The 27,334-nt window shown below is 46.0% G+C and overlaps 1 protein-coding gene across 2 annotated transcripts in view; it reads right to left on the reverse strand.

Moving 5' to 3' along the window:
* Positions 1 to 27,334, reverse strand: part of TRAM2 (translocation associated membrane protein 2) — an 81,185-nt gene that overhangs the window by 20,026 nt on the left and 33,825 nt on the right. For both annotated transcript variants that reach the window (XM_029943617.1, XM_029943618.1), the window contains one exon: positions 18,854 to 18,917. In XM_029943617.1, coding sequence (XP_029799477.1) covers positions 18,854 to 18,917 — 64 coding nt within the window. The remainder of the gene's footprint in view (positions 1 to 18,853; positions 18,918 to 27,334) is intronic.

The raw sequence follows: 27,334 nt of genomic DNA on the forward strand, positions 1-27,334 counted from the left end.
GCCTGGATCTCTGCGTCTGTCCACACCCCCGGCCCCGCCGAGCAGACACGCTGGCTGCCTTTCCAGCCGTGCTGTGCTCATGCCGAGTCACACACACATGAGTCATCTGTCTTCACCGGGATGCGTTTACCAGAAGGCGGACCGGGGCCGGCGAGTTTCAGGGCGGCCACGGAGCGAAGCAGAGCTGATGGGTCACTCTGGGAGTCCAGCCATCCCCTCCGCTGGGCTGTGCGGAGAGAATGTGATGGTCCAAGGCATGAGGGGCAGGAGGGCAGTGAGCGCGCAACCTCTGAAGTCAGACAGCCTGGTCTTTTTCCTCTCCCTCCTCCTTTCCACGAAGGCCCACTCTGTGAGGAGTTGGGGGGTAGGGTGTGGGAATAGGGGATACCGGCCCGGCTTCAGAGCACACGGACCAGTGAGGAGCCGGACAAGTAAACTACGCTTACCCTACAGACAGGCACATGGGGCCAAGAGGCAGAGAGAGCGCCCCAGCGACCCCCCAGGAAGACCAGGGCCTGACCCCGGGCTGGGTGGGCGTGGCAGGCAGCAGGTCAGGGTGAACAGGAGGACGTGGGAAGTTGGGGAGAAGCACGGGGGGTGCATCTAGGCTGAGGAGGCAGTGTCTGCACAGGCTGCGGGGAATGAGGCTGTGGCTCTGGCGGCCTGGGCGCCGCATGAAAGGGCGTGGGCTTTATCCTGGAGGCAACATAGGACACATGGAAGAATTCAAACCCAACAGGCCAATGATGACATATAGGTTTTGGAAAGTTTACTCTGACACAGTGAACAGCGTCATGCCTGGAGGTGAAGACACCAGGCAGGGGGCTGCCTGCGGGTCCACAGTAAGGAAGCACAGAGGCCCGAGTTAAAGCAGGGGGAGAGGGTTGTCTGAGACACCGGGCAACACGTGGGGACTGGCCCACCCAGGGGCTGAGGGCTGGGAGGGGGAGTCGGGCACGGGCAGGTGGAGGAGGCACTGGTGCGGGAAGATGGCTGCAAGGACACTTTCCTGGCCTCCTTCAGAAGGGAGGACCAGAGGGGACGAATCTGTCGTAGCATACTTTCAAACTCGAAAATAACTAAGCACATGCAAAGTTCCATCAAGACCAGCGTCACTACATAGGATGCCTGCTGGGTGGTTCAGTGAGTTAAGTGTCCAACTTTAGCTCAGGTTATGATCTCCTGATTCGTGAGTTGAAGCCCTGCATCTGGCTTGCTGCTGTTAACACAAAGCCATTCTGACCCTCTGTCCCCCTCCCTTTCTGCCCCTCCCCCACCCTCAAAAATAAACTTAAAAAAGATGTCAAATCATCAACATGTATGTGACAAAGTGCTCACCATCATTACTGTTAGGGAAATGCAAATCAAAACCACCCCACATCCATCAGAATGGCTACAATTTTTTTAAAAAAATGAATAAAAACCCCCAAAATAACAAGTGTTGGTGAGGACGTAGATAAACTAGAACTTTTATGCACTGTAAAATGGTAGTCACTATGGTAAACAGTATGGTAGTTCCTAAAAATTAAAAATAGTGAACTCAAAATGGATTAAAGACCTACATGTAAGATCTGAAGCCATAAAAATTCCTAAACAAAACAAACACAGAGGCATTAATCTCTCAGACATCAGCCTTAGCAACATTTTTCTAGATATGTCCCCTAAGTCAAGGGAAACAAAAGCAAAAATAGACCATCGGGCCTACTCCAAAATAAGAAGCTTTTGCACAGCAAAGGAACCCATCAATGAAACGAGAAGGCAACCCTACAAAATGGAAGGAGATATTTGCAAGTGATCTACCTAATAAAGTGTTAAAATGCAAAATAAAGAATTTATACAAGTCAACACACAATAATCTGATTAAAAGTGAGCATAAAACCTGAGTAGACAGGTTTTCAAAGAACACATGTACATGGCCAACGGACACATGAAAACATGTTCAACATCACTAATCATCAGGGAAATGTAAATCAAAACTACAATGACAGAATACCTCACAACTATCAGAATGGCTAGAATCAAACAAGAAATAACAATCACTGGTGAGGAGGTGGAGAATTGGGAACCCTTGTGTATGGTTGGTTGGGATGTAAATGAGTCCAACCACTGTGGTAAACACTATGGAGTCCCCCCCCAAAAAAATTAAAAATAGAAATACAATACAATCCAGCAATTCCACTACTGGGTATTTACCCAAAGAAGATGAAAACACTCATTCAAAAAGATGTATGCACCCCTATGTTTACCACAGAATTATTAACAATAGCCACATTATGGAAGCAACCTGTGTCCACTGATAGATGACTGGATAAAGAAGATGTGGTATATAGATGTATAGATAGATACATAGATATACAGATAGATCTATCTCTATATATATTTCTAGAGGTATATATAAAGATGTGGGGTGTGTATGTATATATATAAATATATGTGTGTGTGTGTGTGTATATATATATATATAGCCCTGCATCTGGCTTGCTGCTGTTAACACAAAGCCATTCTGACCCTCTGTCCCCCTCCCTTTCTGCCCCTCCCCCATATATATATATATATATATATATATATATATGATGGGATATTATTCAGCCATAAAAAAGGAGATCTTGACATTAGAGACAACATGGATGGACTTACAGGTATTATTCTAAGTCTGAGAAATATAAATAACTTATGATTTCATTTATACGTGGCATGTAAAAAACAAAACAAAACAGAAAGAGTCACATATACAGAGTACAGATGGGTAGTTGCCAGACACTGGGGGTAGGGGATGTGTGAAATAAATGAAAGGGATTAAGAGGTCCATACTACTAGTAATAAGTAACTCATGGAGATGAAAAGTCCAGCACAGCGAATACGTCAATAATACTGTAATAATGTCATATGGTGACAGATAGTAACTACGCTTTTGGTGATGAGCACAGTGTAATGTCACATCACTATGCTGTACACCCGACACTACTACAACATAGTAGGTCAACTATATTCCCATTTAAAAAAATTAACAATAGAATTACCATATGATCCTGCAATTCCATTTTTGAGTATATACTCAAAACAACTGAAAGCAGGATCTCAAAGAAATGTTTGTACGCCCATGTTCACAGCAGCATTTTTCACAACAGCCGAAGGTGGAAACAACCCAAGTGTCTATGGACAGATGGATGGACAAACAAAATGTGGTATACAGAGACAACAGAACACTATTTAGCCTTAAAAAGGAAAGAAATCCTGTCACTTGCTAGAGCACAGATTAACCTACAGGATATTGTGCTAAGTAAAATACACCAATCACAAAAGACATACTGTATGATTCCATCATATAAGGTAGTAGTAGTCAAAAATCTAGGCACAAACCAGAACACTAGGTAGCAGGGGTAAGGGGGTGGGGGGTAGGGGAATGGGGCGTTGCTGTGTAATAGCTACAAAGTTGTGGTTTTGCAAGATGAATAGTGTTCTAAAGATCATCTGCACAACAATGTGAATATACTTAACACTACTGAACTATACACTTAGGGGAAAGATCATACATTTTATCTTCTATATATTTAAATTTTTAAAAATAGTACCCGTAGCCAGGTGTGAAGGTGCTTTGAAGTGGACCAAAGGGAAATACCAGGGAGCAGAAGCCTCGCACTGAGGGACCCGAGCACGTTGCTCAGTGTAGTCGGTGCCCTGCACCAGGATGGTGGCACAGCCATGGGGAGAAGACCCATCGGCATAGATATGGGTGATGGGCCAGCCATGGGGAATGGTTCTCAGTGGGCAAGGAGAGCAGCTGAGGACATGGGGTTCAGAGAGGTACGGAATACCAGCCATCTTCAGGGTGTCCCAGGGGCTTCAGCACCCCAGCCTAGCCCCCAATGCCAACTCAAGGTCAACACAAGCCACTCACACCACCCCCTCGCTCTGCATCCTTACTGGGAGTAATACACTCCTTTGAGGTTTTTCTCGTGCAATCCTAACAAGTAGCAGCACACAGAAATACTGAGAAGCCATGCTCTGGTTCTACGCATTATCTCTGGTGCTTTCCCCTTATCTGCTACTTCTCTACTTTTGATCAAAGCAGGAAAGTGAACTGGTTTGGCCCTTTCTGCTCTCCACAGAGCCATGGAGGCTGGATACCTTGTGAACACAAAGTATTCTTCCAGGAGGCTATAAACAAATCCCTGTTACTGGCAGATTTTTTTTTTTTTTTTTTTTTTGGTTGCTCGCCAGGACCCAGGTTGGAGTTCTTACTCTTTAAGGACTGCTCCCACCTTGTAGGAGTTCTCAAAAAGGCGGGTAATGGTTTGGCAGAAACCTGTTCTACTTTTTCAGAAAAGTAACTTGCAGCATGCCTCTGAGCTATTAGACCAGAGAGGCCACCCTGGTTGTGAGTTGCAGCAAAATGCCTACAGGTATCAGGTGGGTAACGTAAACAAGCAAAGCAGTCTGGGTGTTGTAAGCTAAAGCCCCTCAGCACAGAGGTCTGCTGGTTACCCAGGAACATCCACACGTCCACAGTACCTTCCCACAGATTTCCTTCCACCATTGCACCTCCTTGGTCTATCATTCATATTTCTGCTTTGAGAGAGGGACATGTTCTTCTCCACCTTACTAAAGGGCAACAGTTAAAAGTGGAACAGTGACTGACAGGTAGTCTCGCTATCAGGGACATGGAGGGGAGTAGGAAACTGGGGGGGACTGCACAGCAGGGGTCTCCCAGGGGGTGATGGAAGAGTGGGGAGGTCGCTCCTCAGCTACCGAGGCGGTGGGAGGGATGCAGCCCAGTGTGTCCAGACTCCCAACGTTCCAGAAGCAAAGAAAGAGGTCTTTACATAAAACCATCTGATTTAAAGACACCAGGGACAAATTTAACATTTTAAAAAACACTCGATGGGCCAACACCAGAAAACAGATCTGCAGGACCTTGGTGACCACGGGCCACCAGTGTATAATCCCAGCCAAAAGGACACCTGACCCCTTTCAACATCAACCTTCTGGGAGTCTTCTACCCACACACCCCAACAGGGTATGTCGATACGCCCTTCTGCAGGCATCCATCTAGCTTCGGAAGAACATACCTTCAGTAATAATCTTCCACCTGCAGAGGAGTTACTCACACCCCTCATCAAAAGTCCCATCTGCTTGGCTGATCTTTGATCACAGTTTAGAAAGAGAGCTAGAATAATCAGTAACAGCCTTGGCTGTTTTGACAAATAGCCTCAGTCAGCAGCTGCCCCTTTATGGGAGTAACATCTTAGTGACACCCCGTTTTGCTTCCTATGACTAAGGGATGCATTCCCGTTTCCTCTGGTGTCACCTGTAAGCAGCTTCTCCCGTCTGCCTCATGCGTTCCCATCCCATCCCCTCCGGGCACTACTGTGCGGTCTGGGACCTCCTCCCATGACTGGGGCTGGATGGCGGCTCTCTGCAGCCGTCCATCTACCTCTCAGATCCTTAGCGTCTGGGCACCTGCCGACGAGACTTCTTGCCTTTGTGTGGAAACTTGGTTGTTCAAAGAGCACCACTGCCCAACCTGGCTGCCTCTCATTCCTGGTTCCTTTCCTAATGCCCGCACATCTGGATTTATAAGATGTACTTTCTATGAGTTTCTGTGCTTATGGCCAACTCTGTCTCCATGTTAGTTTGAAGTCTGAAAAGAAGAACTCGGATATAAAACAAAAACAAAAAAAGAACAACAACAAAGAAAAAACACCACAAGCAAAATCAAAAGGGAAATGATAATTTAAGGAGGAAATATTTATAATTCAGATCATAAACAAAGGACTAATCTTGCTAATATGTAAAGCACTTGAGGATAAAAAGATCAACAATCCAACACAAAAATGGGCAAAGGAGATGAACAATTTACAGAAAAAAACAGAGATGGCCCGGACGCATTTTAAAAGATGCTCAACCTTACACAGAAGGGAAATGCAAATGATAACTACAATGAGCCACCATTTCATACCTATCAGATTGGGAAAAATCCACAGCTTGACAATAGACTCTTGCTGAGGCTGTGGAGAAACGGGCTCTCTTTCACACACCACTGATGGAGTGCAAAATGGACCACCCCTTTCGAAGGGCAACTTGGCAATTTCTATGGAGACGGTAAGTGCATCAACCCTTTGAATTGGTGACTCCACTTCTAGGAATTTATCTTGTAGTGATACTGGCCATGTTCACAATGACATGTGAAGAGGTTATGCAAGGCAGCACTGTTTTGAACAATAAATAATGGAAGCAATCCAAGTTGTTTTCATCTATGAAGGGCAGGTTAAATAGCCCATAGTTCTTATACACTGGGGCTACGCAAAGTGTGGCTGTGGACCAACAGAGCAGGCATCACCTGTGGGCTTGGAAACATGGGCTGTTGCAGACCGACCCCAGGCCTGCTGGACCAGAACCTCGGGATGGCCCAGGACTCCATGCCTAACGACATCTCCACATGATTCTGACGCACATTAACATTTAAGAAGCGCTGATATAAACAACGGATCTGTTTTTTTAAAATCAGAGAGGGGATGCCTGAGTGACTCCGTCGGTTAAGTGTCCGACTTCAGCTCAGGTCATTATTTCATCGTTTGTGGAGTTCAAGCCCCACTCAGGACTCTCTGCTGTCAGTGCAGAGCCCACTGCCCCACTCTCTCCCCTAGCCCTTCCCCTGCTGGCGTGCACGCTCTCAAAAAAAAAAAAAATTAAAAAGCAAAAAGAAAATAAAAAATAAAATCAGGAAGAAACAAAGATCAAAAACATGGAATAAAAATCAGGAGACTTAGAAGGAGGACCCATGGCTGCTGTAGGAGGGGGTATCAGCGGGAAAGGTGCTATCTTGCTCTAGGCAATGGCGGCATGGGTGTGCATCTGTGTACAAGGTCACCGTGCCATACCCTCATGAATGCATCACTACAGGTGCCACATCTCAAAGTTTGTCAATAACATGATGAAGCTCTCTACCTGTTGACCTAGAAGGGTATCCAGGATACATTACTTAGTGGGGGAAAAAAAGCTAGTTTTCTACCAATTACATGAGAAAGAGAAGAAAAGAAATATGCATATTTATGTCTGCATAAAGCAACAGTGGAAGGTGAGGCGATAAATCCAGGAAGAGCACACAGGAAAAAACAGGCATTATCCACAGGGGATGGAGTGTCAAAGGAGGAGAGTTCAGGGGAGAACAAGACTTTGACTTTTTGGACATGTGAGTGTATTTCCTGTTCAAAAAATAATTCTTCCACTTTGTACAAAGTAAATTAAAAAGTGCTGTCTTTCTCACTTGGCTGCCAACTCCCAACCCTTTTTTTGGGGGGGGGGGGGACCCAGACAAGGCATGAAACGACCTGAAGCTCATTTCTAATGCTGCCACTGGCCCATCATGTGACCCAGGGTCTCTCTGCCCGCAGTTACCCCTTCTGGACAATGAGGATAATGCCATCTACCTTTTCTCACAAAGCTCTAAAGATCAAGTAGATAACGACTTATAAACTGTCAAGTGCTACACCAACAGAGATCATTCTGACCACTTCTACCAGAATGAGAAGCTAAATGAACAGAACTGTCACCATGTACCACATATAAAAAGTACTCCCATTTGGATGCTTTTTTATGGTAAAGAATACAAACAGCCATAAGCCACTTATTGAGCATGTAGCTCTGTGCCAGGCACTGTAGTGAACACATCTTGGGCACGGCATCATTCACCCCTCCCAGGAATCCTGAGTATTAGTCCCATTTTACAGACAGGGCAGCTGAGGTCAAGAGTCCAGCAGCTAGTCAGGAGTGGGCTAAGACCCCAGCCATGCTGCCAGTGACGGGGCTGAGGCCCGTCGCCTCTCCCTAGGCCTCCTTGCTGTCTGACTCCCTGAAGGCCAGCCTTCTCCCCAAGGTGCCAGGGGGAGTGGGGCTGAGAGCAGGCATGGGGCCCACAGCCTCACAGGGCAACATTCTGACCTCTACTCTTATCCTGTGTGGCCAGGCCTCCAGGCCACACCCCCGCTGGCCTCCCAGATGATAAGCATCGCCATGGGCCTCACACTCACTCAGCTGGAATGGGCTGGAATGTGGCTCCCCTCATCCCTGAATGAGGACGTTTAAGTCCTAACCCTCACCACCTCACAACATGACCTCAGTGGGACACGGGGTCTTTGCAGAGGTCATCAAGCTTAAATGAGAATATAAGGGTGGGCCCTAATCCAATGTGACTAGTGACCTTGCAAAAAGGGGAAATCTGGGGGCGCCTGGGTGGCTCAATCGGTTAAGTATCCGATTTTGGCTCAGGTCATGATCTCATGGTTCGTGGGTTCAAGCCCTGGGTCGGGCTCTGTGCTGACAGCTAGCTCAGAGCCTGGAGCCTGTCTTTGGATTCTGTGTCTCCCTCTCTCTCTGACTTATCCCTGCCCATGCTGTCTGTCTGCCTGTTTCTCTCTCTCTCTCTCTCTCTCTCTCAAAAATCAATTAAAAATTTTTTTTAAAAAGGGGAATCTGCGGGCTCCTCAGTGGCTCAGTGGGTTAAGCATCCAACTTCAGCTCAGGTCATGATCTTGCAGTTCACGAGTTTAAGCCCGCATCAGGCTCTCTGCCATCAGCACAGACTCTACTTTGGATCCTCTGACCTCTTCTCGCTCTCCACCACCTCCCCGCTTGTGTGCTTTCCCTCACTTTCAAAAATAAATATATGTTTAAAAAATCTTTAATAAAAAGGGTTTGGGATTTGGACACAGAGGCACACACAAGGAAGACCGCCGTATATACGCCAAGGAGAGAGGCTGGAACAGATCTTTGGCTCAGAGCCCACAAGTGAGCCAACCTGCTGACACTTTGATTTTGGAACTTCTAGTCTCCAGAGCAGTCAGACAATAAATTTCTGTTACTTAAGCCACTCAGTCTGTGGGACTTGGCCATGGCAGCACTAGCAGAAATACACACCCTTATACGATCCTTCCTCACACTGCCCCCATCCCCACCCCCAACCACGGAATTAAAGATCTGGCCGAGGAACCTTCAAGGTCACCATTTTAACCCAATCTTGCATGGCTTGGGATAGGTTTTCAACAATTCTCTAGTAAGACAGAAAGATAAGGAAAGGATACTTTCACAATGTAAAAAGATACAGCAAAAATGAGGTAAGCATTAAAGAGAATTTGGAAATAAAGGGCCTAATTTATGACTTGTTTTCTTGATGTATCATTCTTATTTTTAATTTTTTTTAATGTTTTATTTTATTTTTGAGAGAGAGAGCAAGCGAGCGGGCGGGTGGGAGAGAGCGTGCGCGCACTCGAGAGCGTGCACCCAAGCGAGTGAGCAGGGGAGAGGCGGACAGAATCTGAAACAAGCTCCAGGCTCTGAGTTGTCAGCACAGAGCCTGATGCAGGGCTCAACCCATGAACCGAGAGATCATGACCTGAGCCAAAGTCAGATGCCAAACCAACTGAGCCACCCAGATGCCCTCCCCCAATTTTTTTCTTTTTAATAAAGCTACAACCCTCCCCAGGCCTTCAAGAAAAGGAATATAGTAAGTCCTAGGTGCCAAGCACACACTCAGCCCCCACTTCAGTTTATAAACCTGAGGCTTCTATATACAACCCATCTGGGCAGACAACAATGCAGCACGTAGAGAATACCTACAGGAGAGAAAGCATGAACGTCAAGAAAAAAAATTCATTGAGAGCCATAAAGGAAAAATAACTCCACAAGGATCCCATGCAAAAAAAGAAAGAAAAATCTGAAATCACAGCTTTCTTCCCCCCTCTAGATAAAAAATAACAATGTCAACAAGTCCATTGTTAAATTAGGAACAAAAATCATTTCAGTAAGAACCGAATAAGAAAACAATTATCCTAGCGAGACAGAAGAAAGGATTTGATCAGAAGGCCAGGAATGTGCAGAAGTAAAAATGCGGGGTGGGGTCCAGATCAGAGGGTATGTGGGAGGGGAGGGAGAGAGCAAGAAAACTCACGAGGCTGGTAAACAATTAGCCACAGCAACTCGGGCTCCGCTTGCTTAAACCTCTGGAACCGCACCCTGAAGGGGATGGATCCTCTGGGCTGCAGCAGGGAACTGGGTCAGATCAAGTCTAGGCTGGAAGGGGGTCACCTTTGAGATGCCGATGTTCTCACTTTGTGAAAATTCACTGAGCTGACTACTTCCAGTGTGTCCACTTTTCTACACAACTGTTAGGCAGAGATAGTACCTGTCCTGGTCCAAAGGGGTGTCCCCAAATTCACATATCGGGGTCCTAATAGCAATGTGAAGGTGTTACAGGTGAGGGGCTTTTGGGGGGTGCTTATTAGGGCATGAGGCGAAGCCTTCACGGATGGGACTGGGGCCTTCGAAGGGAGTCCACAGAGCTCCTTGGCCCCCACACACTGCCAGGGACACAACAAGACATCTGTGACTGGAAGAGAGCCCTCCCCCGAACAGGCCGGCACCCGTATCTCAGGCTTCTAAGCTCCAGACCTGTGAGAAGTGAGTTTCTGTTGTTTAGAAGCCACTCTAATACTCTGTCTGTGGCATTTTATTTGAACTGAACAAACAGAGTGAGGCAGTAGGTTTAACAAGTTTCAGTTCACTGAGGCTGGGGGGAAAAATCAGGTTCAGGGCTGGCTGTCAGTCCTGGGTCAGAGGCTCCCCACTCATTTTCAGATGGTTGAACAATAAAGCTAGAGACACTGGGGACTGTGGTTTGTTTTCTCTTATTCATACAGACAGGACCTCAGGGCCAAAGGGAACCTTGGTGGCTGTTTGGGCCATGGGGCCGGGACAGAGTCAGGTCTCTGCCCCCCTGGTTGGGTCTGCCCTCTCCCCGCTGCCCAATTTGGCAAAGCCAGCCTTCCCATGGCTTGCCTGGGCCCCGGTGCTGCATGGGGTGTGAGCAGCCCAGCCTTGGTGTGCCCCTGGGAATGCATGGGTCTCAGCTCCGTCAGTGGGAAAGTATGGGGCCGGCCAGGTGAGCCTCCATAGCCTCCAGCTACGTTGGGTAGCTTTCACGGTCATCAAGCAGGTCTCCATCTACAGGGCCACTGCTTCCCACCTGTCTCTTCCCCTTTGTCCCCCCACAAGATTATCTTACAAAGAGGGACTCAGTTTGATATGTGATGCCAGTCTCAAATCCATGATACAAGCAGAAGACAAGATGAATTCCTGCCCAGCAGCCCAGGGGACAAAACCACACTCTGAGGCCCAGACAAAGGCCTTCAGCTGACTGAGGCTTGCAAACCATCTGTCTGACGTTGTTTTCACGGGGGCGTATCTCATCCTACCAGGGGCTAGAACACGGCCAGGCTATGGTGTGGGAGGTCCCGGCCTTTGCCTCTCTCCCTGCAAAATGCTGCACAGCAGCTGGTGATGATAAAGCCAAGTGGGACAAGACAGGCAGGGGATGTGTCCTTGTCACCTCTGAAGACCACAAACCTTTCTCTCAAAGAAGTCCCTCACCCTTGGCCATGTAGTCCTAGGGGTGTAGCAACAGGCAGGCTCAGGAACATCAAAGCTACCACAACCCCGGCCCACACTGCCTTACAAACGTGGCCGTGACTTCTCAGGGAGCTACAGCCCAGCCTGAACCCAAATCCCGCCTGTGGTACTCTTCACCACCCCACCCCACCCCTCAGACGGAAGAGCTCTAGGAAAACCACAACTGGAAGAGAACAGAAAAATGCAACCGATTCACAGGATTTAGCAGGTTACCCTGTCTTACCTTCAAGGTTGGAAGCAAAGGGTCGTTTGAAAGCCTGCCGGGTGCCTTTTATCTAGGGCGCTTAGAACAGCGTTTTTCAGGATCCACAGGAATCACCTGTGATCTCCTTAAATAGCAAGATCTGATGCAGGTGTGTGGTGGGGGCCGGGGCCCGCACTTCTAACAAGTTCTCAAGTGACATGAATGGTGCGGATCTGTGGATCATTTGAGTGGCAAGCACGGAAGAGGACTCTCAGGGCTTCCTGTTTTCAGGGATTACTTGAGGTTGAGAGTGTGACCGTTGCTCTCCATTTTGCAGATGAAGGATGGAGACAACAAACATCACGTGGCCCGCCCAAGATAATTCAGCAAGTCAGTGGCACAACCAAAAACAACCTTACAAATGCTCAGCCCATTTGCGGTCACCTGTTCTAGACCAGAAGGAAAGCCAGCAGGCCTTGAGTCTGTGTAAAGAATCAAACATCTTTTTCTGAGCTTTTACGTTTTATATGCTTCTGGCCATAATATTGACACTTTGTGGCATTTTCATCAGAAAGAAGACTCTAATGGTAAGACCAGAAACCAGACAACGTATTCCGTGCCAGAGTTGGGGGGCTCGTGTATGGTTGCCAGATAAAATACAAGACGACCAGTTAAACTTAAATTTCAGATAGATAAAGAATAATATTCTAGTGTAATTATGTCCCATGCATAGTCTGGGATATACTCCTACTGAAAAAGAAAGTATTCACTGTTCATCTGAAATTCAAATGTAACTGGTGGTGCTGCATCTTTGTGTTTGCTAAGTCTGGTGACCCTAACAGGGTAGCAAAATGGAAATAAGGAGACAGGGATTTGGTAATGAGAACACTCTGCTTCACTGCTGTCGACCTTAAAGAAAAACACAAGGAAGCCAGCATGGCAGGCGCTACACCAGGATGCACAACTTATCGCGGCAACAAGAACGCCGTCTCCTCTTTGAGTTCATCTCTCTGAACGGGGCTTAATCTTCTCAACCAGCTCATTACAATGTGACCAAATCATACATGCATGGCTGGGATTATGAGTTGAATTGCATCCCCGCAAACTCCTATGTTGGGAGTCCTAACCCCAGCACTTAAGAATGTGACCTTATTTGGAAAAAGATTCAGTAGCAGCTACAATCAGTTAAGATGAGGTCATGGTGGAGTAGAATGCCCTTAATCTAATATGATTGATGTCCTTATAAAAGGGGGAAATGTGGATGCAGAGACTGACATGCACGCAGAGTAGATACCATGTGATACCATGCCACGGGCTTCAGGACTGAGGGCTGGAACAGACCCTGCCCCAGAGCCTGCAGAGGGAGCATGGCCCTCCTGATGCCTTGATCTTGGACCTCTTGCCTCCAGAACTGTGACACAATAACTTTCTGTTGTTAAGCCACTCAGTTTGCGGCATTTTTGTGACCTCAGCCCTATAAACGGATGCTGAGAGCTGGGAGGAAGGGACGAGAGGGCAGAGACGAGAAACCCATCACCATTACCATGAGCTATTTTCCATCGAACTTGAAAACCTCAGCAGAGGGGGGACACAGGGACTCAGAAATGGTAGACTGCTTTGTGTGAACAAAGCCACCGCCCTACTAAAATTCAAATTTAAACATCGACTTGAGCAAGTTACACACGATTTCAAGAAGAAACCTTAGAAATGAGAATTTACCCAGGATACACAAAAAGGATACGTTCCCAAGCACCCTCAGCCTTAAAGACATTTGGGAGGAGGGTTCTAAAACTGGCAACCTCAGCAGACCCATCCTTGTGAACCGCTGTTTTCCCGCGAGAAGGCTGCGTTCCTCCTGTACTTACAAACCAAACATGACCACACCGCGCTGGTGATTAAGGAGGCCAAAGCAAAATTCAGCAGCCTAGTCTGATTTCATTGCCTCTCTTGATTATTTGCTTGTCATATTTCGAATAACCCCAAATGGCAAGACTTAAACAAAGGACAAGCTATTTAACAATACTTTATCCTCTCTTTCTAAAGTAACTGAAACCTCCTCAATTCAGAATGGATTCGAATGGGCCTTCACCTTTACCCAGGGCTCACTGTGGACTGGACGAGCACACCAGGAACAGAATTCAATAACCGCACCCGAGAAAAATGCCAACCCTAGCTAGCTCTGGCCACGATGGCCTTCGCTCAGCCACCAGAATGTGTCAAGATATTTGTTTCTCACTGTAGGCCTCTCCACATGCTAACCCCTGTGCCTGGAATGTTCTTTCTTCTGCCTGGACCCTCTCCCTGTGTCCCCAACACAACCAGCCACCCATACTTGGCTCTAACGTCTGCTTCACAGCAGCATCTTTTGTCCTTACTTTTTCATTTTTCTCTATCACATAAGCCTGTCTATTCCCTCACCACCCCACCACAACCATTTTTTTTTTATTGTTTACTTATTTATTATCTATCCTTTCCTAATAAATGGTGAGCTCCAGGAGTCAGAAATCAGACATGTTTTGTGCACAAAAATAGACACAAAGATCAATGGAACAGATTTGAGAACCCAGAAATAAACCCATACTTACATAGCCAATTAATCTATGACAAAGGAGGCAAGAATATATAATGGGGGAAAGACAGTTTCTTCAGTAAATGATGCTGGGAAAACTGGACAGCTACATGCAAAAGAACGAAACTGGACCATGTTCCTACACCACACACACAAAAAAAAACCTCAAAATGAATTAAAGACTTAAAAATGACACCCAAAGCCATAAAAATCCTAGAAGAGAACACAGACAGTAAGTTCTCTGACGTCAGTGATAGCAGTATTTTTCTAGGTATGTCTCCTAAGGCAAGGGAAACAAAATTGAAAGCGAATTATTGGGACTATACCAAAATGAAAAGCTTCTGCACACCAGAGGAAACCGTCAAGAAAACAAAAAGGCAACCTACAGAATGGGGCAAGGTATTTGCAAGTAATAAATCTTGTCAGGGATTAATATCCAAAACACATAAAGAACTCCTACAACTCCATGCCAAAAAACCAAATAATCCAATTAGAAATGGGCAGAGAACCTGAATAGACATGTTTCCAAAGAATATATACAGATGCCCACCAGACATGTGAAATGCAAATGAAAATAATGAGAAAATACCTCACATTTGTCAGAATGGCTAGAATCACACAAAAAATAACAAGTGTTGGTGAGGATGTGGTGAATAAGGGAATACTTGCGCACTGTTGGTGGGAATGTAAATTGGTACAACCATTCTGTGAGAACAGAATATTACGCAGCCATAAAAAATGATGAGATCTCAGTGCCTGGGTGGCTCAGTCAGTCAAGTGTCTGATTCTTGATGTTGGCTCAGGTAATGATCTCACAGTTGTGAGATTGAGTCCCACACCAGGCTCTGCACCGAGCATGGAGGCTGCTTGGGATTCTTGCTCTCCCTCTCTCTCTCTGTCCCTCCCCGACTTGCTCTCTCTCTCTCAAAATAAATACACTTTTTTTTAAAAGGGTGAGATCTTGCCATTTATGACAATAAGAACAGAACTAGAGGGCACTCTAAGTGCTAAGTGAAATAAGACAGAGAAAGACAAATATCTATGATTCCCAGAGTGGAGAAGGGAAGAGCATGGGAGGAATGGGTGAAGGGGAGTGGGAGATACAGGCTTCCAGTTATGGAATGAATAACTCACAGTAATAAAAGGCACAGCATAGGGAATATAGTCAACGGAAGTGTAATAATGTTGTATGGTGACAGATGGCAGCTACACTTGTGAGGGGCACAGCGTAATATATAAACTTGTGGAATCACAAAATTGGACACCGGAAACTAATGTAATGCTATGTGTCAACTATACTCAAGTTTTAAAAATTGAAAAATTAAAAATAAAAGTAAAAATTAAAAATGTTATTTCACTTCACTCTCTTCTCAGTTGTTCATAGTTTCTAAGAACTCAGATGTAATTCTTACCTCTTTGCTTATCTATAAAGAAGTCATATCCCTCTCGGACTATTTCTTAATAAAAATTTAAAATAGCCATTTCTTAAAAGAAAGAAAGAAAGCAGACATGTTTTAGGAATTGCTTAACACCCAGGGCTTGGCGCACAGGAGGCACACAAACATCTGTTGGGATTGGTCAGTTAATTAATGATTTAAAAGAAACAAATGAGAGCATGACATGATCAACAGCTGCAGACTTCCGAATCCTGCTGGAAGCTCTTTATGCTCAGAGGCTCCGGGTTCAGCCCGGGAGCACGCGGTCCACCTTCTCAGCCCTGGAGATGGGGCTTATTAGGGTATCACTTGCCTGCTAATTTCTCTGGGAAAGTTTCAAACTCAAAAATCAGCCCTCTGATCATGCCGTCGGTCTACAAACATAGGCATATCTCATTTTGCTGCACTTTGCTTTGTTGCACTTTGCAGACACGGCATTTTTCACAAGTTGAAGACTATGGCAGCCCTACGTCAAGCAAGCAAATTGGCACCAGTTTCCCAACAGCATTTGCTCACTTGTTTCTGTGTCATATTTTGAGAATTCTCAAAATGTTTCAAAGGTTTTCATTATTATGTTTGCTACTGTCATCCATGACCAGTGATTGCCACTCGCTGAAAGCTCACATGATGGTCAGTGTTTTTTAGCAACACGCTCTTTTTTACTCAAGGTAGGTACACTGCTTTTTAGACATAATGCTATTGCACACTTAACAGGCTGCAGTACAGTGGAAACTTAACGTTTATATGCACCCGGAAACCAAAAAATTCTTCTGATGAGCTTTACTGTGCTACTCATTTCATGATGGTGGTCTGGAACTGAACCCACAGTATCTCCGAGGCCCTTTCTGCAATAAAAGCATGCCCTGGTCACATGCACATCAGCTGTTGTAGTCCCCAAGACAATACTTCCTCATGGTAAATTAATAAAGCACTGTTGGGATGTGATCTGGCATCCCATATAAATTGACTTCAGGGAGAAATGCAATGAAAATACCAACATAACATCTGATAGCTGGATCTTTCTTTATAAATTAATAAATTGGAATTCCGACATTAAAAAAAAGGCTGTCCCTTTTATATTTGAGAATAAAAACTTAAAAAATAGGGCTTATGGGTCATTAGAATTAAATGACAGAGGGCATTTGGCAATGCGTATATATATATATATATATAACCTACAACCTTTAAATTTTTTTTTACCTGTTCATTTATTTATTTTTGAAGGAGAGAGAGACAGAGCGTGAGCAGGGGAGGAGCAGACAGGAAAACACATAATCTGAAGCAGGCTCCAGGCTCTGAGCTGTAAGCACAGGGCCTGACACAGGGCTCGAACTCACAAGCTGTGAAATCATGACCTAACCTGAAGTCAGACACTTAATTGACTGAGCTACCCAGGCGCCCTACAACCTACAACCTTCAAAATGTACATAGCACTTGACCCTGAAATCCAGTAATAGGAATACATCCTGAGAAAATAATCATAAATGCATGTAAAAATTTAGTCCCAAGAATGTTTACTGTGGCACTGTTTACAACAGAAACTGGAAGCTTAAATATTCAATAATATAGGATTGAATGGATAGCTTGTGAAAGCTTCTTTTCTACTAAGAAATCATCTGCAGGGGTACCTGGGTGGGGCTTAGTTGGTTGAACATCTGACTCTTGATTTTGGCTCAGGTCATGATCCCTGGGTCGTGGGATGGGGCCCCATGTCAGGCTCTGTACTGAGCCCCCCCTCCCCTGCTCATGATCCCTCTCTTAAGAAAAAAAGGAAGGAAGGAAGGAAGGAAGGCAGGAAGGAAGGAAGGAGGGAGGGAGGGAAAGGAGGAAGGAAGGAAGGAGAAAAGAAAAAGACAGCAGCTTTTCAAAATATCTTATCAAACAGAATAATAATTAATGGCTTGGAAAAAAGGTTCATCATATGCTGAAAGCAAAAAAGTGGGTTAAGAATCAATATTCATTAATGGTAACAGTGGGCTAGGTGGTGGTGTCATATGATGTTTATCTTCCTAAGTTTATCTGCATTTTATAAATTTCCTCTGAAAGTCATTTTGAAAAATGTTTCCATATAATAAATTTTAACCTGTCACAAAGAGACAATAACTGTATGATTCTACCTGAATAAGGTACCTAGAATAGCCAACTTCCTAGAGACAGGAAGTAGCATGGGATCGCCAGGGGCTGGGGGGTGGGGGTGAGGTGGGGAGTTACTGTTTAATGGGCACAGAGTTCCAGTTTTGCAAGATGGGTGGTGGTGATGGTGCACAACAGTGGGAATGTGCTTAATGCCCCTGAACTGTACACTCAAACAGGGTTAAGAAGGTAAGTTGTATGTTATGTTAAATTTATCACAATGTTTTTAGAAACAAAAAAAAGCTACAAAATTTAAATTAGTAAACAGTAAATACCACAGGATCTAGAGGTGTCTTGGCTACAAGCATTCTGAAGAGACAGGAGTAGCCAACGTAACATAGTGTGTCAACTATGCTTCGGCTTAAGAAAAAAAAAAAAAAAAGAGCTCCAGGAACAGGAGCGGGGAAGGCACCACCTGACCTTGGATCGCATGGCACTGAGCAGGGCAACCCATCGTGCCCACCAGGGCTGGGTGTGCCTTGGAGGCAGCGAGCGTTCGCCTTGCCTCCTAGACTACCAGCACTGGTCACGGTGTTTCCGGTCTCTTCCTTCACGAGCACGGAGTTTCCCTCCTCTCTTGCTAGTGTCTCCCAGTTTGAGTCTCAGACAAAGGAACTGATTTGGCTGTCCCTGAAGCACGATTTCCCCAGAGTCTGGCTACTGGAACCATATCCTCCGTAAGCCATGGGTCACGGGGTGTGCCCCCAGAGTCCTTCAGCGAGTCACTGGTAGAGCCAGGCAAAGAAGAGAATCTCACCTCAAAGCCAAGTTAATTCACCTCTGTACTACTGTAGAAAGAAATAGATTCAGCAGAAAAAACTTCCCCCTTTCTTCACCAAGAGGACACCCAGGGCTTTGCAGCTGAACGGGAGCTGCAAGGCCTGCTTCCTGATGGTGGGGGGGCCTAAGAACCCCAAGAATGCAGAGCCATGGGCCGAGGGCTGTGCGTGGCCTGAGGCTGCATCTTAATGGTCCTACAATGGTGGATGTGGAGTTTCAGTATCTAAAAAGTCCAAGTCCTTCAGAGTTAACAGGGCCAGGGAGAGACAGAGACTGGTGTTTTCTTACCTGCTGTAGGCACGCTAACGTTATACTGAGGTAAAATAAATAGGAAGGCAGTCTTGGCGGTGACCTGTAAAATAAAGAGAAAATGTTCCAATTGAGCTTCTTGGTCACATCAAAAGAAACAAGTGGATCCTGCTACCAGCCTCCAGGGCCCACCCCTTTTGTATCTGGGACCCACAGACCTGTCCAATGAAGGGTTTTACCTAATGAGGAGTTGTTTGTTGCTTTCCTCATTTTCCTTTAATGACGTGCCTCCCAATACCTTCACTAAAACCAAACAAAACAGTGCAAGGCCCTGGATGATATCTACACCGGGACCCACTGCAGATGGAACAAAATAAGCTGAGCTTGGCAGCTGTGGGCTAAAGGTACAAATCTGCCTGCCGTTCATTCAAGGATGTATCACGTTCATTCTAGGTGCCCAGTGTTGTGCAAGACGGGAGCTAACAGAAAATGACAACGTGGACGTCAAGAAGCGTCGGCTCTAGCCGGGGTTCCCCCAGCACACGGGCTAACTGCACGGTGGACAGCTGCCCCAAAAGTCTACACCTGAGCTTCAGAAACAGAGAACTCCAGCTGTGAATCTCACATCTAGTGTGTTGTGGGACACGGGACAAGACATAATGCCCCGCACTGCTGGCTTGTTTATATAGAAAGCTGCCTTTAAATAAAATCTTGTGCTGTGAAAAATCTGTGGTTGTCACTTGGGTTATTAATAGCCAAATCAGTACCCTGGCAATCCAGCCTGCGGGGAAGAGATGACAAAAATGTGGGGATTCAAAGCTCAGACTGAATGATCAACTACCTGGGTTCAAATGCTGCCTTGGCCATTTGCGAGGTGTAACCTTACACAGAAGCCTCAGCTTCCCTGTCCATGGGATCAGTGACATTTATAATATCCCAGCTGATCTGGGTGGCGCTGGCCCAGCTGTGAGTGTGGTTGAAGCCTCCCCAGATATTTCTGAGGTGCGGCTGGGGCTCAGAAGCACCACCCACACTGTGTGGAGCAGGGGAGGAGGCCAGGTGAGGAGGGATCCCTGGATACGCCTTCAACAGTAAAGACTTGCTAGTTCTCCTCTAAACAAAAAGGTTTGAAGCCTGCACCATGGGTGTGGGGGAAACACACTGGGTGGGGCAGAAAGCAGCGTGGAACCAAGACCCTCCCCAGGAGGGACTCCCAGCACACCCGGAGGGAGGTGGCTGTCCTCGGCCACTCTTTCCATCACCGAGACCCGCTTCTCTGCAGTGGGGTGTCGTTTGCTCTTTGTACAGAGCGATGCACGAGCCTTCTCATGTATTTGTGCTGTTGTCTTGGACATGTTCTGTCATGCTCACAGGGGAAAAAGTCAAACGAGACTAGGGATAAGAAGGCGCTCTGGAGAACACAAAGCCCTATCCAAATTCAGAGGTCTTCCCCAACCTCCACCACAAAATCTTATTACTGTGGTCCACAAGACTTTTTCAGGGTGCTCCCCACCTCCCTTCTAGTCCAATTGCCTATATTTCTTTTTTTTTTTTAATGTTTTCATTATTTTTAAGAGAGAGAGAGAAAAAACATGAGCAGAGGAGGGGCAGAGAGAGGGAGACAGAGCAGAGGATCCAAAGCAGGCTGCTGGCTGACAGCCAAGAGCCAGATGTGGAGCTCAAACTCACAAACCATGAGATCATGAACAGAACTGAGGTCAGACACTCAAGGGACTGAGCCACCCAGGTGCCCCCAATTGCCTGTATTTCTTTAGAATAGATGGTCACTGTTTTAGCCAAAATGTGCTACCCATTATTTTTCCTTTTGGGGGTTTTAGGCCGTCTCATTTTGTATCCTACTTCTGTTACATCCCCCCTCCAATTCTACTGATCAGAATCTCATTTATCCATCATAATCCAGCTCAACTATACCTCCTCTAGCAAGCCTCCCCTAACTGCTCACAGGGTGGATGCTTTCTTCCACTGGGAGCACCCTGTACTGCCCCCGCCCCCCACGACCCTTTCTGTCTACTCCTTGTACCTGTCTGGTGCCACTCCTTGCACACAGGGGCTTACCCAGATGCACACAGGAAGGGCTCAGGAACTGCTCACTGGACAAGACAGAAAATGGAAAGCTAAGTCTGTGCTGGCTTGCTTCACTCAACTGCTCTGTTCCCTCTTTTTAGTGGGAGCTGCCCCAGTGCCACACACTGGTAATCCTCTCTGTCACCTCTCTGTCACCCACAGCCTTCTCCTTGACACCATCCGGCTGCTACGCCACCTGAACACACGCTGTCATGAACCCCCCCTCCCACCACTCCAGCCGCAGTGGTGTCCCCTCCTGAACTCTACTCACATTGGTTATCCTTGACCCAGCTGCCTGACCCTACACTGTCTGCCATGACTTCCTTTGAGAGTAAGCCTTGTCTTCTCAGGCTGAAATTCCTGCAAGGGAAGACGAGGAAGCCAGTGGAAGCGGCAGAAGGGAAGTCAGAGGAGAAAGGCAGGCAGACAGACAAGAAGAAAATATTTACCAAACACTACATATGTTCTAGGCACAAAGCTCCCTTCAGTTTTATCCAGGAAACACACCCATCTTTTAACTTCCCGGAGTGGAGTGGACCTCCATGAGGTTTTGGCTGACCAGTACCCACTCCCTACTCTCTGAGGGCATCACGTATCCCCAGCTGTGTGTGTTTTATGTGTATGCATGCATGCATGCACGTTTGGGGGTCACCCTGATGACCATTTTCCTCCTGGAGGAAGACCAAGATACAAATCCCCCTGGACAGAAGACCAGCTGATCAGATCCCTTCTACTGGACTCAGAAATGCGGGCAGGAATGTAGAAATTGCTGGTCAGTGTTGGTTGCCTACCAGATTCTTCCTCTGCGGTTCTCAAGGCTGTGTCTTAGAGTGCCCCAGACCCCCATCAGCCATATGAACCCCCGGAGGGCCTCCTTAAGTTGGCCAGAGTCCATTCCTAAGATACATTATAGTTCCATGTATCAAGAACTGGTGTTCAACTCTCACTCACACACTTGAATTCCTAGGTAAGCTTTTAAAATCTCTATGCCTGAGGGAAAGAGAGTTGGGGAGAGAGAGGAACGCAAAACTTGAGAGACTATTGAATACTGAAAATGAACTGAGGGTTGAAGGGGGAGGGGAAGGGGGAAGGGAGGTGGTGGTGATGGAGGAGGGCACTTGTGGGAAAGAACACTGGGTGTTGTATGGAAACTAATTGACAATAAACTACTTAAAAATTTTTTTAAAAAATAAAATCTCTATGCCTGGGCCACCCCCCTCCATTAAACCCGATCCTTTGTGGCATGAGCATGTCGCTAAGGTCCTCGGAGCGCTCCCATGTGCAGCCAAGTCTGCAAGGCCACTCACGCAGAGACTCGCTCTCACCACTGTGTCCGAGCAAGGCCGTCAGGCTCTCTGTCTTGGAAATTTTCCTGTGCCCGTCACAGAATTTATTTAATTAATTAATGTCATAAGTCCATTTTTATGTTAACTTCTAAAGAAATATAAATACTTAAAAAAAACCCTGAACAATCCAGGGGCACCTGGGTAGCTCAGTTGGTTAAGTGTCCAACCCTTGATGTCAGCTCAGGTCATGATCTCAGTTTGTGGGTTTGAGCCCCACAAAAAGCTCTGCACTGACAAGTGTGGACCTGCTTGGGATTCTCTCTCCCTCTCCTTCTGCTCCACCCCTGATCTCTCTCTCTCTCTCTCAAAATAAATAAATGAACTTGAAAAAAAAAACCAGAACAATTCAGAAATATGTAAAGTAAAAACCACCCTCTCTATGTTCTTTGCTTTCATCCCTTCCGCAGCCCATATTCAAGTCTCCCTCCGAATGTTAGACGGCAATTCTCTGAGAGCTTTTCCTATGCATGTATCTATTTGGAATTTAGTTCCTTTTATTTTGACATTATAACTTGAACTATGTTTATATAACTTGACACAGGGATGAAAGAGTAAAAATTTTAAAAGAATTACAACCTATAAATAATATTTAAATCACATTTTTAGCTCAGTATCATATGGACCAAGATACAAATCTATTCAACATATATCAAAGTGTCTGAAGTACGGTTAGTAACATAGAGAATGTGCAGGTCAACTTTTCTTTACTCATGTCAATGTATAAATAACCGGCTATGTTATAAAAATTTCTTTATACATTCTAGTGCTTTTCATTGATATTTCCTGCAAGGTCAATGCATATTTAACACCAAAAAGCTCAGCAGAATAAAATGAGCTCTGACAGTGGATATAAATGTATAGAGTCCACTACTCTAGCTACTAAAGAATCATCTCACTCTTCTTTCTTCCTTGAAGACAGACACTTGCTATTTAGACAATTTACAGTCACTTCTTGTTATTCACAGTTCTGTTCCATGAAGTCACTGTGGACACTGAGTTAGCAAACGCTAGACCACTGCTCTCAGGAGAAATACAGAGTTAGACCAACAGTGTGGTCACAACATTTCCTGGAACCAATCAATATACAACCTTGTTTATGTGTGCTTTTGTGTAAAGATGCTGTATTTATAATAGATTGCTGAAGCATGAACACTGAACTCATGGCCTACAGCGCTACAATTCATGCCTGAAGAAGCCTACTAACACACATGCGTCCTCTGTGAGGCGTATCAGGGCCTTCTCATGCTTAGGAACAACAGAGAGCACCTCAGCTCCAGGGGTGAGAGCCATTTTAAACAGCAAAATCACCAACAAGAAGCACAAAAATGCAACAACCCCCCCCCGCCCCGCCCCTGCAAAATGTGGCACTGCATAGACCACAAAAAAGACACTAGCTTACAACAGGAAAGCTGAAACTAGAAGGCAAAGCGTGGTCTTGTTTGATATCAGCTGGGAATGTGCTCATCGGGTGACTCAAATTTTCCACTGCTGTGTGCATGTTCACAAATGACCACACAATTGCCCAGTGTTGATGTTAGAGTCACAAATAAATTTTAGCGAGGAGGAGCACTGGGAGACACAAAATATGTGAAGGACAAGGATCAACTGTTGGGACAAACTTGACTGCTGACTCCATGAGGGCCAAGATTTTTTTTAACACCTCTTTGAAGTATAATTTACATACTATAAAGTTTACCCACTGTAAGTGTATGACCTTATAGGGTTTATCCCTACTTGTTTTTGAACTCTGCTTTCCCTGGAATATAAGTTCTAGGAAAGTGTGATCTCACTCGTCTTGATTATCTCCAATCCATAGACTACAATGGTGCCGAGGACACAGCCAGCACTCAGGAAGCTCTTGTTAAATGAATACAGTGATTAAGTAGGGGAGCCCGTACTGTGCTCAGTTAGCTGCCCCTCAGCCCGTCGTCTGCATGTCCTCTCCCTCTCCTTGGAGTCCATCCCAGGGTGAGGCACATAGTAGGTATCTCATAAATACCTAGTAGATGAACTAATGGTGCAAGCAGCCATAGTTAGTAACCACAGATGGATGCTTAACAAATGTTTTCTGAACAGGATTCTGAGAGAATAGGATCTGGGGCTTTGATTAAGGCAAAAGCACCAAATTCCAGTGTTTTTCCACCCCTAACCCCTGGGTAGTAGCAGCAGAAACCATTCTGGGCTGTGCATCTTTCTCTGTAGGCAGCCATGTTTGCCCCCATTTTGCTCTGGTCTCAGCAAGATGACATTAGCATCCCTGTTTCACAGATGAAGAAGATAAATGTGGGGCCCAGAGAGGAACAGTGCTCTCCTGAGACCTCACAACTCTACAGCAGAAAAGGCACATTCAATCTGATTTTAATTTTTTTTAAGTTTTTAATTAATTTTGGGAGAGGTAGTAGGCAGGGCGAGTAAAGAGAAGGAGAGAGAGAGAGAGAATCCCAAGCAGGGTCTGCACCGTTAGCCCAGAGCCCGATGTGGGGCTCGAACCCACGAATCACGAGATCATGACCTGACCCAAAACCAAGAGTTGGACACTCGACTGACTGAAGCACTCAGGTACCCCTCAACATGATTTTTTAAAAATGTGTTCAAAAAACAAATTTAGGGTACCCATAAAATGACACATAAAATAGAATGATGACATAAAATAGAAGCAGGAGAGGACCAAAAATTATGTACTGGAAGCAAAGAGGAAGAGTAAGAAATGAGGCTGGTCCACAAAACTGCAGCAGGAGTCCTTCTCATAGGCTGAGGGGCCAGAAACTTGGCTCTGTGCTTTCTTGAAGCCGTCTGAAGGAGGAAAGAGTGATCAGTGCCTGCATTTGCCATGTTAATTAATTAAAAAAAAAAAAAGGCTACTCAAAAAAAGCAATTCTACTTCTCCAGCATAAAAGCCACTATGTGCTTTAAAAGGCACCCCAAAACCTCACCCTGTCACCCTCTGCGAATCTCAGAGCAAGGACAAAACAGCTAGCAAGCCACTCTCTGCAAGTTCTCATTGGGTTCACACAGCACACGGGGCTGAGAAATAGGAGCCTATTAAAAATGTCATTCCAATTATCTCCCATCCCTCTAAAGCTGTTTATAGGAAACATTATTGAGTTTAATAGCATTTTAAATGCCAGGCTCAGTGGGTGAAAGGTTAAAAGTGAAAACGTGCTAATAGACTAAAGGGGTACACTAAATTATAGAGGAGGGAACATATTTCCCTCATTCCTTCCTTTCTCCCTCTCTCTCTGTCTCTCTCTCAAACACACACACACACACACACACACACACACACACACACACACACACAGCTTCACTGAACTTTTAACTAAAACAGGGCATCAAACACAAACGCGGTGACATTGAGCACACTCGTGTAGCCATAACAAAACTAAAACCATTCCGCATGCCGTGTTCTATTAGGGGCCCATGGGTTGGAGCTCTTGGCTGCAATGAGACCAAAGATGCTGGCAAAACAGCTGCTTCTGGCAAAGCAGACTGGGCTTGCATTCCAGTCCCAGGTCTGCTCCAGGGCAGCTGGGGGACCTCAGGCAAGGTATTTTACCTCTCTGGATCCCAGGTTTCTCATCCATTAACAGCAACAACGATAATGGCAGTTAATGTTATCAAGTGCTTAGTCTGCACCTTGCACAGTTCCAAGTGCTTTACATGAATGACTACATGTAATGCTCACAACAACCCTACAAGGTAGATACTAACAACATCCCCATTTTACAGATAGGTGGAGGCCAAGCAAGGTGGTCAGAATGGATGTCCTTCAATATCCTCTCCACCCTCAGCTCCAAAAGGGTATCATTTCAGGATTCCATTTATCATCAACCCCCAAAAGCACAACCTCATGCTACAGCTTGCTGGGAGGTCATCCCAAAGTCTGAACCAGATTCCTGTTTCTCCTTGTGGAGCTGGGGCCTGGGTATCTCCTGTTTCTGACAGGGCGAGGAAAAGCAAGGCCTATTGAGCCAACCCTCCAGAGACCAGCCTGCCAGACACAGACTCTGGCCACACTTGGCTTCCCAAATGCCCCAAACTGTTGTCTTTTCAATCCAAGCTGATATCTGGGCACCAAAGATAAGAGAGAAGAAATGCAATGAAAGCAGTCTCATCGCTTTCCTTTTTGGTAGTATTTCACCTTCAGGTCTGGCCGGTTCTCTTTATTTCTTGGCAGTCACAAGCACGCGTGGGCACTTGGAAGGGGCTGGGGTGGAAGACCAGCCACCGAAGACAGGAGAGGGTGTGTGGCCTGTTTCACAGAAACAGCTCTGCTCGAGCTGCTGTGGTCCTATGCACGACCACAACCCCCTCCCGGGGCCCGGGACACAAAGAGAAGCATGTGGGGGACCCTGACCCCATGAGGGACAGCCAGCACAGCACTCCTCCCCCCAAGGAGCACAGGGGGCGGCCAAGTGAAAAGTCCTTGACCCCCGCAGCCCAGCCTCTGCTCTCTGGAAGCCAAACGGTCTCAACTCAGAGTTTCCTCAAACTGATTTTGCATCTTTCTGCTGAGGGAGTGCATAGGAAAATTTCAGTCAGACAGGAAAACATTTGAAAGTTATGCCCAATTGGTGGGGAAGATTTTGTTTTTTAATAAAGAGTCTTTTAGCCCTGAGCGTTTGTTCCCCAAGGCTCCTGCTCCAGGAGAACCCCAGGCATCTGGCTGCTCACCTGCACGCACAGGACCAGGATTCAATGGCCCTGGTTTGCAGCCCCTCTGTCACGCAATAAAAGACGGATACAGCTGAAACAAAGATGCTTTTCACTCCTGCATTCTGAAATTCTCCATTTTGGATGACCAGAAGCTGGCTGGGAGGGCCGAGTGCCTGAAACCAGGAGGCAGAGTTCTGACAGTACCTTTCTGTGTGATTTTTTCAGCAACGCCTAGACATTCTGGTTTTCTCACTTGAAAAACTGCCTTGATATAAGAATTTAGCAAAGCTACACAAACACACACACAATGGACTCTCCATGAGCCCATGTTCACAGCACTGAACAGACTCACCATGAACGGTGATGATCAGTTTTCTATTTGGACTTAAAAATGACAATGCATATTTATGAGAAAAGTCCATAATCAGAATGG

This window comes from Suricata suricatta, chromosome 7, assembly GCF_006229205.1.
Source record: "Suricata suricatta isolate VVHF042 chromosome 7, meerkat_22Aug2017_6uvM2_HiC, whole genome shotgun sequence".
In the NCBI taxonomy this organism is placed as follows: Eukaryota; Metazoa; Chordata; class Mammalia; order Carnivora; family Herpestidae; genus Suricata; species Suricata suricatta.